Source organism: Balaenoptera musculus, chromosome 6 (genome assembly GCF_009873245.2).
Source record: "Balaenoptera musculus isolate JJ_BM4_2016_0621 chromosome 6, mBalMus1.pri.v3, whole genome shotgun sequence".
Lineage (NCBI taxonomy): Eukaryota > Metazoa > Chordata > Mammalia > Artiodactyla > Balaenopteridae > Balaenoptera > Balaenoptera musculus.
The window spans coordinates 102,331,581-102,342,412 of record NC_045790.1 but is presented as its reverse complement, the minus strand read 5'-3'; the positions used below and the strand labels follow the sequence as shown (position 1 = coordinate 102,342,412).

Below are 10,832 nucleotides of genomic sequence, written 5' to 3'. Positions count from 1 at the left end.
CTTCGGCGAGACTTTCCTCTCTCTTGGGCTCAGTTTACTGATCTCAGGTGCATTTGAGCCCTAATGGTAATAAAGGTTCACCAGGTGAGAGATTGGAGAGGGAGAGTCCCTGACCACTAGGCTCATACGGATGAGCTTCTTCGTTTCAAACTAAGTGTGCAAATTACTGCTTTAGGTCGGATTTTTCTAAAGCGAGGCAGCACCGGATTATCTGAGTTTCAACTCAAGGCGGAAGGCTTTGGGATGCCCAGACCCTAAGGTTCGGAGTTATTCTAGAAAAGTACACACCTGGTTAGGAACTCTGCGGGTCCCGAGAGGTGCTGGATTCCCATCTCCCGCTTAAATTAACGGCCCAAGGCCGATTCAGCCCTCAACAAAGATGGCACCTGCCCTGGCCTCGGGCCGAGTGCCCTCACTAAAAATGGCATCCTGCCTCTCTTTCCTTAAGTCTTGCTGGCGCAAGTGCAGACGCCCCCTGCCATTAGTTAAGATGGCGCCCGCCCGCGCTGCCCGGCCCGGCCTCGGGGCCCGGCCGGTCGGCTTCACAGCGCGCGCCTCGGTGACCCCGCCTCATTTCCGTAGGAAGAAGCGCCCGGAAAGATGGCAGCGGCTGCGGTTTGAATTCCAGCGGCGCCGCCGGAGTCCGAACGAGACCTGGGTTGGAGGGGGCGGGGACCTGGGGAGCCGGGCGGGTCGCGACCGGGGGCGGGGGTGGGGAGGGAAACCAGTGGCGACGCCGCCAGACACCAACGCCACCACCTCCTCTGTGTCCATGATGGACTCGGTGTTGGAAGAGGACGTCACCCTCCCCGGGATACGCAGCGGCTGCAGGTGCGGCCCGGCCTTTGGGGGTTCGCGGTAACCAGGCCGGGGGTTCCCGCTGATGGGGGTTTGCCCCATCCGAGACTTGGGGTTTGCTCTTTGGGTGTTTGAGGGTTCTGGACGTGGGCAGTATGTGGGATGGGTTTCTTGGGGGGGAATCTCTTTGGGGACCCGCCCACTGATACTGAGTGTAGGTGGTTGGGAGGTCCCGACCTGCCCCACGCCGGCCTCTCGCGTTTCGGGACATACTTTGAAGAGGAGGTGAGGGACAGGTAAAGGGTTCTCTGAAAGGGTGGGAGATGGGGACCTCTTGGAGTGTGCAATTAGTGGGGGCTGGTTGAGGGGCGGGGACCTTGAAGGTACTTGATGGTTCATGCTGGTTTGGGGATTTGCTTTCATTATGGGGAGTGCCGTTGGTCTGTCCAGACTTTGCTTATGGGATCACATAGTGGCCACCAAGACTCAGGCCATGGAGTGCAGTGGTTAGGAACCTTGGCTGGAGCTGAACAGAACTGGATTCAAATCCAGCCTTTTAAACTAACTAGCTGTATGACCTTGATAAAATGGTTTAGTCTACTTTCCCATCTGTAAAAGAAGGCTGGTAGTAATATCCACCCAACAGAGTTGGGGTGAGGATCAAAAGAGAAGATGCCCACCCAGCAATTTGCTTGGCAGGAGTAGTGCCTGGCATATAATCAGTGCTTAAAAAATAGGCTCTCTTGGGCTCAGTTTACTGATCTCAGGTGCACGTGAGCCCTAACGGGGGCTCAAATTGATTGATTGATTGATTGTCCCCCCTCATTGATTCGGGGAACTTCCCTGGCGGCCCAGTGGTTAAGACTCGACGACATCAATGCAGGGGGTGCGGGTTCGATCCTTGGTGGGAGAACTAAGATTCCACGTGCCACGGGGCGAGGCCAAAAGATAAAAAAAGAAAAAGATTCGGTGTTGTCATTATCATCAACAGTAATACAAATTGGGGAATAATGTCTGAGAGTGGCCTCCCAATGCACCTGTCTCAAGAGGCAGTTGGCGTCCACATTGCTGGTGCGGCAGGGGTCTCTCCTGGTAGGAAGGCCTGACAAAGCCCTGCACTGCTGCAGGGTTGGGGCCCTTTGGTTGTCCTGGGCTCCTTGTTGGGGAGAGGGTAGAAGGTCTCAGAGGTGATCCCTAACTGAGAATCTGCAGTGCTTATCCAGCTCTGCTAGGGACAGGCTGCTTCTTGTAGTCAACAGATCCTAACTGAAACGGTGACATGTTATTTGTTGTGCAAATCTGGACGGTTTTAAGAGTAAAATGGGCACAATTAATTTATGCCCGAGCAGCAGGCATAAACAGGTCCTGTCTTGGGCAAACCTTGGACAAATGGTTACTCTGTTTATTGAGAACCTACTAGTTACCAGGCACAGAGCAAGGCCCTTTGCAGCTCCTGCTAATTGGATCCTAAGGTAGTTCCTCATGTCCCTTTCTCTTCATCTTTCTGCCGCTGCCCCAGTATATTGCAGTACGACCTCTCATCTGGAGTGTCCTGGTTTCCTTCACACCTCTGATAGCCTTTTATACTACAGCTTCAAAGCTCTTTTTAAAATATATATCTGATTGTCACAGTCTGCTGCTTTATATGTTTAATGCTTTTCATTGCTGTTAAGGTAAAGCCCATTATTATTCTCTCAGACAGCTTTTCACATCTCAGCACCAATTGGCCAAGCACTTGGGTTTTGGGACCTAGACCTAACTGGGTTTCAGTCCCAATTCTGCCACTTAACAATCCTGTGACCTTGGGCAAGTCACCCTCTGTGAGCCTCAGTTTTCATTATCTGTAACATGGGTGAGTCTAAAAGGGTTTAAGGGTTGACCCAGAGTAGCAGCTCAACAGAGCATCAGATATTCTCCTTTCCCTCCTCTCCCTGCCTTTGCTGGTGACCCTGGTGCTGCATACATTCCTGGTAACTAATCTCTTACTCACCTGCTTCATACCCTCCCTGGCTCCTCTCTGCCCTCAGGATGAAGTTCTTTAATATGGCTTCCGAGTTCTTTATACTCTGGCGCATCTACCTCACTAACCTCCTGTCCTCCCTCCTCCTTCCCTGTCTCCTCCCCAAGCCCGTCACTCTTGCTGGCTGCCAAACTGTTATGAATGATCTGCCTTGTTCTTTCTTACAGCTGGGCCTGTGCACTCGCTGTTCCTGCGGCCTGGATTGCCCTCCCTCCCCCCTCCCCCCCCCCTTTGCCTTATTATTTTTCAGGTCTCAGTTTAGATGGTACTGCCAGGAAGTCTTCACTGATATCCCCCTATCCCCACCTGGGCCCTCTGTTCTCCTCTAGTCCCCCCATCACTGACCTGTTCACAGCCCTCATTGACTTCACTGAATTTTTTTGTTTTTTTTTTGGCCACACTACGCGGCATGCAGGATCTTAGTTCCCCGACCAGGGATCGAACCCACACCTCCTGCAGTGGAAGCTCAGAGTCTTAACCACTGGGCTGCCAGGGAAGTCCCATGACTTCACTGAATTTTATTAACTAGTGTGGTCCAGTCAGCATATAATTTGAGCCACGTATATAATTTAAAACTTTCTAATAACCACATTCAAAAAGTAAAAAGAGACTGGTGAAATTAATGTTAATAATATGTTTTATTTAACCCAATATTTCCGTATATTATCATTCTAACTTGTGAAAAAAATTATTAATGAGATATTTTACCTTCTTTTTGATCTTACTAAGTCTTTGAAGTCCAGTATGTGTTGTACACTTACGGCCCTTCTCAACTTGAATGAGCCACATTTCAGGTGCTCAGTAGGTCCGGGTGGCTGGTGGCTCCTGTACTGGCCACTGCAGGTATGACTGTTAACTTGTCTGTCTCCCAGGTTAGACTCTGACCTACGTGAGAGCAGGGGCTGCATGTTGATCATCTTTGTAACCCAACTTCCTAATCTGGTATCTGGCTCATAGTAGGGGCTCAGTAACCATTTGTTAAATCACTGAATAAACAATGATCTGGTGGGGTGACAGTTTTATCCCCCGTTTACAGGTGAGGGCCCTGAGGTCCAGAGAGGTGACGTGAACGGTCTGGGATCCCACAAAAAGTACATGATCGAGCCAGGATTTAAATCCAGGCCTACAGACTCCAAAGCCTGGCTATCAGTACCATGTCTTGCCTTCCAGCCAGTTCTCTGAACCAATTCTGAGAGGATTCTGGGAGGATTTTTTGGAGCTGCTGGTGCTTGAACTGGCCCTCAAAGAGTGGCAGAAATGTCCTGAGAGAGTCCGCTTCTCCGTCAGGTGGTCACAGTGGATGAGAAAAATCCCTGCAGTAAAATCTCTTTTTATGCTAACATGAGTACTCTTCTGCTTGCTTACGTCCAAGCCCCAGTTTTAGAGACTAGACCAGAGTCCAGTTTGTCCTTGGACTTCTGCTGAATTAGGTCAGTGTGTGTTATTCTCTCCAAACCTGATCACCTGTGGGTGCCCCAAGAGCTCCGGCCCCTGGAGCCTCGCCTGAGCTAAGGCCCTTCATTAGGTCCTGTCTGATGGTGTCGAAAGAACCTGCACTTTGTACGCAGGATGTCTGCGTCTGCATCCTGCCTCAGCCAGTCACTAGCTGTGCTGCTTGCGTAATTCGCTTAACCCTCCTAATCCTCACTTTCTCTTCAGTGATAATATCTGTTTTGTTGGGTGACTTTGTGGATGAAGCAAGATTGTATGTATTAAGTACCTAGCACCGACTGGGGAGTACATTAAATGTTGGCTGTTTTTGTTTTACCGTTACCATGTTGTACCGTTTCCTGGACAAAGTCCTCTGTGCCCACACCCCTGGGTTCACCCGTTTGTTTTCAAGCCCAGGGTTCTGCCTCTCCCTGTGAGCTTCCTAAGGCCTGGCCCAGGCTTATACATCTATTGGTTCCTCAAGTACATGGCCATTAAATGCTTGCTGCCCAGTTAGGGGCAGACCAGAAAGACATGTTTCTTATAACTTTGTACAGTTTATACTTTCTCAGGCAAAGAGTGCCTTTATGGATTTTGTAGAAGGAGGTTGAGAAAGAGGATGGTGGAATGAAATTTCTGGTGAAGGCTTGAAAGCTTAATCCAAGGCCGACCTTGGACCAGAGGTACCCCTAGGCTGTGAGGTTTGAGGAGGTGCTCTCTGTCGCCAGTGTTAGCTCAGTGAGGGCAGGGAACACATCTGGCTTCTTCCCCACTGTATCTGCCCTAGAACTGTGTCTGGCACATGGTAGAGGCTCAACAAATATTTGTTGAATGAATCAATTTTGTTCAGTCTCCTTTTGAAAAGATAAATACCGTGAATACAGGCTCCATATTTAGTAGTAAAATGCTGCTTTGTAATCACTGTGTGAAAAAGTGCACAACAGAGTGTCAACTGGTACAGTCTTCGTGGAACACAGTTTGGCGTTAAAAATGTGCCTTGTGTTTTTCTTCTAACAGCTTTACTGAAATCTGATTTGTATGCCATAAAGTTCACCCATTTGAAATATACTATTCAATGTGTTTTTTTTAGTATATTTACAGAGTTGTGCAGTCATCACCATAATCTTAATTTTAGAACATTTTCATCATCCAAAAAAGAAACCCTGTGCCCATTAACATTCACTCCCTGTCTTAGCTTGGGCTGCTGTAACAAAAAAACTATAGACTGGGTGACTTATAGAAAACAGAAGTTTACTTCTCACAGTTCTAGAGACTGGAAGTCCAAGATCAGGGTGCCAGCATGGTCAGGTTCTAGTGAGGACCCTCTTCTGGGTTGCAGACTACCTATTGATACTTCTCATTGTATCCTCACATGGTGGAGAGCAGAGAGAGGAAGTAAGAGCTCTGGGAACCCTTAAGGGCACTAATCCCATTCCCGAGGGTTCCACCCTCATTACCTCATCTAGACTTAACTACCTCCCAAAGGCCCACCTCCTAATACTATCACTTGGGGGGTGGGTGGGTAGGGTTTCATCATATGAATTCTGGGGGGGCCACAAACATTTAGTCTATAATATTCCACATTTCTCCTCCTTCCCCTTCCCCCAGCCCTAGGCAACCACAATCTACTTTTTGTCTATAGATTTGCCTATTCCGGACATTTCATATAAATGGGATTTTACTATATGTGGTCTTTTGTGAGGTTCATCCATGTTGTAGCATGTATTAGTACTTCATTCCTTTCTGTGCCTGAATAGTATTCCATTATATACATGTATTGATCCATATTTTGTTTATTCATTCATTGGTTGATGACATTTGGGTTGTTTCTGCTTTTTTGGCTGTTATGAATAATGTTGCTGTAAACACTTATTTGTGTACAAGTTTTTGTGTGGACATAAATTTTTGTTTCTCTGGGAGTAGGGTTGCTGGGTCATATGGTAATTCGTATGTTTAACATTTTGAGGGAACTGCCCAACTCTTCCAAAGTGGCTGCACCATCTTACATGCTCACCAGCAGTATATGAGGGTTCTTATTTCTCCACTGCTGTGTCAACACTTGGTATTGTCTGTCCTTTCTTACAGCTATCCTTGGGGATGTGACAGGGTATCTCATTGTGGTATTGATTTGCATTTCCCTAACGACTAATGATGTTGAACATTTTTTCATGTGCTTATTAGCCTTTTGTATATTTTCAAATCCTTTGCCCATTAAAAAAATGTGAATGTGTTTAGACCCAGCAATTCCACTTCTTGCTATCTATCTGACTAGAGAAATCCTCACACGTGTGCACAATGAGACCTGTATAAGGAGATCCAGCATTGTTTGTGAAAGGAACAATTTAGAAACATTGAATTATCATCAGGAGGCCTGGTAAATACACATCCTTTTACAAGTGTCTTTCAGACTGTGACCCATTGGCAACTCATGAAATTGAATGTAGTAGGTTGCAATCAGAATTAAAAAAAAAATTGAGTAGAACAGAATAGAAAGAATTTCAAGAATGAAGGGTAACATATTTCCTTCTGTGGGTTGGGGTCAATAAAATTTGCAAACACTGCTGTACAGTGCTTTGTAGGAGTTAAAAACACTGAGGTAGATCTGTTTGTACTGTCATGAAAACATCTTTAGGACACATTAGTGAAGAAAAGATGCTGCATATACAATTACATACATAGGGAAAGGTTTGGAATGTCTTGCTGACAAGAGTGGTTACCTCTTAGGAGGAGACCAAGATGGGAGTGAGTAGTCAAGGAGAACTTGAAGCTTGTCTGTCTATTTTGTATTTATATATATTTTTCTCTCATTAAGAATACATGACATAGAATGAAAAACAAGTTGTTGAAAGACAAGACTAGTTGGTGTAGTTGTTTTCTGAATGTGATGTCCAGTCCGTCCACGGCTCTCATAACGCTTTGCCCGTGAAACGTTCCATCCTCGTTGGGCCTTGCGTGGAGGGACAGTTGTTGGCTGCCCTGTACGGGCTCAGGAGATCGCCCCTTTTGGGGGGCGGTGGAGCGAGCTAGGAGGATGAAGTGGTCGGTGAAGCGCAGGTGAGCGTTCGTTCATTTACCCGACACATAGTAGACAGGAAGCAGCCACGTGGCCGTGCGCTGTGCAGACTCTGGAAGGCCCTGCCTCGATTCGTGGGGGCCTCACCACAGCCCCTTGAGGAAGGCGCTGGCGGGGGGCCAGGCTGGTGTAGAGGCTAAGAGCATGGGCTTTGAAATCAGGCCAGCTTGGTCTTTCCGCTTATTAACTTTCCTGGGCCTCCCTTTTCCTCATTAAAAAAAAATGGTAACATGTAAAAACTACCACCTACCACTGAAGGGCTGCGGTGCGGAGTAGGCGGGAGGCTGCCTGTCCCTGAGCGTGGTGTCTGTTCGGCGCGGGGCCCCTGCAGGGTAGTGGTTACGGCTATGCTGTGTTTTGCATGCGAGGAAACTGGCCCTGACTATGTGCCCCACTGAGTAGGAGCTTTGGGCAGCCCGGATGCTGGTTAGCGAGTGGCAAGGGCACGGAGACACCTGGATTTTGGTCTCAGCTTTACTACCAACTGCTTGTGATTTTGAGCAAATGTGTTCCTTCCCTTTCTGGGCCTTAGTCTCCCCAATCCATACCATGATAAAATCATATCTAAACCCTTTTCCTTTGCTTGCCTAGTTTTGACTTCGGGTGGGGCCCCATGAAGCCCCAACTTTAGTTCTAAGGCCTAGAGTGAATGATCAGAATGGGATACATAAAGGTGAATTCTTAAAGGTGGAGGTGTGGCTGGAACTGACTGAGACTGCGGATGACAGAGGTTCATGGCATTTAAGAAGTGGGCAGGTAAAGCCCAAATGGAAAGTTGGCAGGAACCAGGCCGGAATTGCTGCATTAAATAGTGGTTTCTTCTGAGTTGCGGTGTCAAATGTCATTTTTCAGACTTCGCTGTCTGCCTGTTGGAAATTTGCCTAAGACCAAATTCTTTGGCTTTGCCTGCCACGTGGTTTTCAACCGTGATTGATCTTGGCTTGAGTAATTGATGGGCCATTTCCTCCAATAGTAGTAAATCAATGGCTGTGATGGAGAGAACCCCAAACTTGGGAATGTAGAGACCAGACTGTAGGCTAAGCTTGACCAATAACCTGGTGTGTGATCTTGGGCCACTGGGCCACCATCTGCAAAGGGTGGTGATCGAACTTGATTTTAATTTTTTTTAAAAAATTAATTAATTAATTAATTAATTTTTGGCTATGTTGGGTCTTCGTTTCTGTGCGAGGGCTTTCTCTAGTTGTGGCAAACGGGGGCCACTCTTTATCGTGGTGCGCGGGCCTCTCACTATCGTGGCCTCTCTTGTTGCGGAGCACAGGCTCCAGACGCGCAGGCTCAGTAGTTGTGGCTCACGGGCCTAGTTGCTCCGCGGCATGTGGGATCTTCCCAGACCAGGGCTCGAACCCGTGTCCCCTGCATTAGCAGGCAGATTCTCAACCACTGCGCCACCAGGGAAGCCCTGATTTTAATTTTTACAATTCAGTTTAGAAAATGGAGTTTGTCCTTCTAGTGATACTTATTGGAGGAAATTGAGAATTGTAGAAAATTAAAAAGGAGGAAAATATCTCTCATTTCCCTGCAAATTATGATTTTTAATATTTCAGTTGTCTTGTTATATATATTTAAAGCCCACCTAGTTTCCAAGAAGGATTTGAGGTGTCTTTGGTGTACATGTATTTTTTTTTCAATAATTGAAAGCGTATTCTACTTGAGTTTTTTTTTTTTCTAGTTATCCTCATAGTAGACACTTTTAATGTAATCATTTTTTTAAATTAATTTATTTTATTTTATTTATTTATTTTTTGGCTACGTTGGGTCTTCATTTCTGTGTGCAGGCTTTCTCTAGTTGCGGTGAGCAGGGGCTACTCTTCGTTGCGGTGCGCAGGCTTCTCATTGCGGTGACTTCTCTTGTTGCGGGGCTCTCAGAGCATGGGCTTCAGTAGTTGTGGCCCGGGCTTAGCTGCTCTGCAGCCTGTGGGATCTTCCCGGATCAGGGCTCGAACCGGTGTCCCCTGCATTGGCAGGCGGATTCTTAGCCACTGCGCCACCAGGGAAGTCCTATAATCATTTTCTTGATGTTGGAATTTTACGACATCCAGTTTTTGGCTTGGTTCTGATCTTGAACGTTCATTCCAACTCCGCAGTTTGGTGGTGATCAGGCAAAATTGTCCTAGGAACAGAATGGATCTGAATTTAGAGGCATGGAAAGAGCAAACTACCAAGAAGTCAAGCTGCACTTCCATCAACTCCTAGTTTACAGCTTGGGACAGGGAAGCATTATTGGGGGTTAGACATAAAGGGCTCGGATTCTGGACTTGGTTCTCTACTTAACTGCCATGAGACTCTGAGTAGACCGCTGAAATTATCTGGGCTTTAGCACCTTCCTTTGAGAAGTGCATAGACCCTCAGGGAATTGGGCAATTCTCATGATGGTAAATCTTTTGTAAGTTATTGAGCATTGTATGTTTCAAGGTGACAGGGGTGTTTTGCTCCCATTTATGGAATACTCACAATATGCCAGGTACTTGCTGGACACTTGTTGTCTTATTTAATTGCCAGTTGCTCTATCAAGTGGCTGCTGTTCTCCTTTTACAGATGAAGGAAGCGAGGCTGGGAGAGGTACGTGGCAGAGCTTAGAACAGAATCCAGGGAGGTGTGTTTTGTGTTGAACCACACCTCCTATTATGGTTTAGTTTTCTGTCAGTGTCTCCAGGTCCTCACTGAACCTGTTTTTGTAATTCAACCAGTAAAACTTCTTGAATCAGTGAATTCTGCATTTTTGTTTGATATTCTTAAAGCACCCGAATTGCTGCCTGATTCTTGGAAGCTTAATTTTTGGTTGTGATAGTCATATTAATAATGATAATAATAGTAATGACAAAAACAACGCTAGATGCCATTTAGTGAGCACTTACTATGTGCTGAGTGTTTATATATTGATACATTAACTCGCTTAATCTTTACAGGTAGAGGGTGGTATCCCCATGTAACGAATTAACAAAGTAAGACTCAGGAACATCAGTAGCTTATATTTAGCATGGTGCCTCTGCACCTAGCCCGTCTATGGCCCACAGAACCCATGGCGTGTGAATGAATGACTGACTTTACTCAGCTGTTAAGTGTTAGAGCGAGACCTCCGCCCCAAAGCCTGAGTTCTTAACCTCTGCACTGCATGCCTCGCAGGTAGCTGGCTGGCTGTGACCTGATGACAGACAGTCCGTCTGATAGTCTCTGCTGTTCAAACACTGACTCTTCTTTTATCACACGTGTTCTCTCCTAGTGGCCTTGTTCCCAATTTACCAGATGACCTGGATGGCATCAGCCCCATTGCTGGTTTGGGAAATGGTGGTAAGTACACAAAGTAAGAACAAGGGAAGTAGACGCTAGGCCACGAGGGCCTTCAGGCCTTGAGCCTGGGCCTGAGCTTTGATGGTTCCAGGGCCCAAGCTAGCCTGGCATGGCTTGGTGCTCCCAGGAGGTACACAGTATTTTGTATACATATTGACCTGCTACGTACTCCTTTCATAAACACTGGACTAGAGGAATTGA

At 46.8% G+C, this 10,832-nt stretch overlaps 1 protein-coding gene across 4 annotated transcripts in view; it reads left to right on the top strand.

Annotated features, from left to right (window-relative positions):
* Window positions 1-717: 717 nt before the first annotated feature.
* The window catches only part of CDK5RAP2 (CDK5 regulatory subunit associated protein 2), a 180,886-nt gene continuing 170,771 nt past the window's right edge, over window positions 718-10,832 (top strand). For all 4 annotated transcript variants that reach the window (XM_036855793.1, XM_036855794.1, XM_036855791.1 and 1 more), the window contains exons 1-2: window positions 718-831; window positions 10,564-10,631. In XM_036855793.1, coding sequence (XP_036711688.1) covers window positions 773-831; window positions 10,564-10,631 — 127 coding nt within the window. In that variant the 5' untranslated portion in view covers window positions 718-772. The remainder of the gene's footprint in view (window positions 832-10,563; window positions 10,632-10,832) is intronic.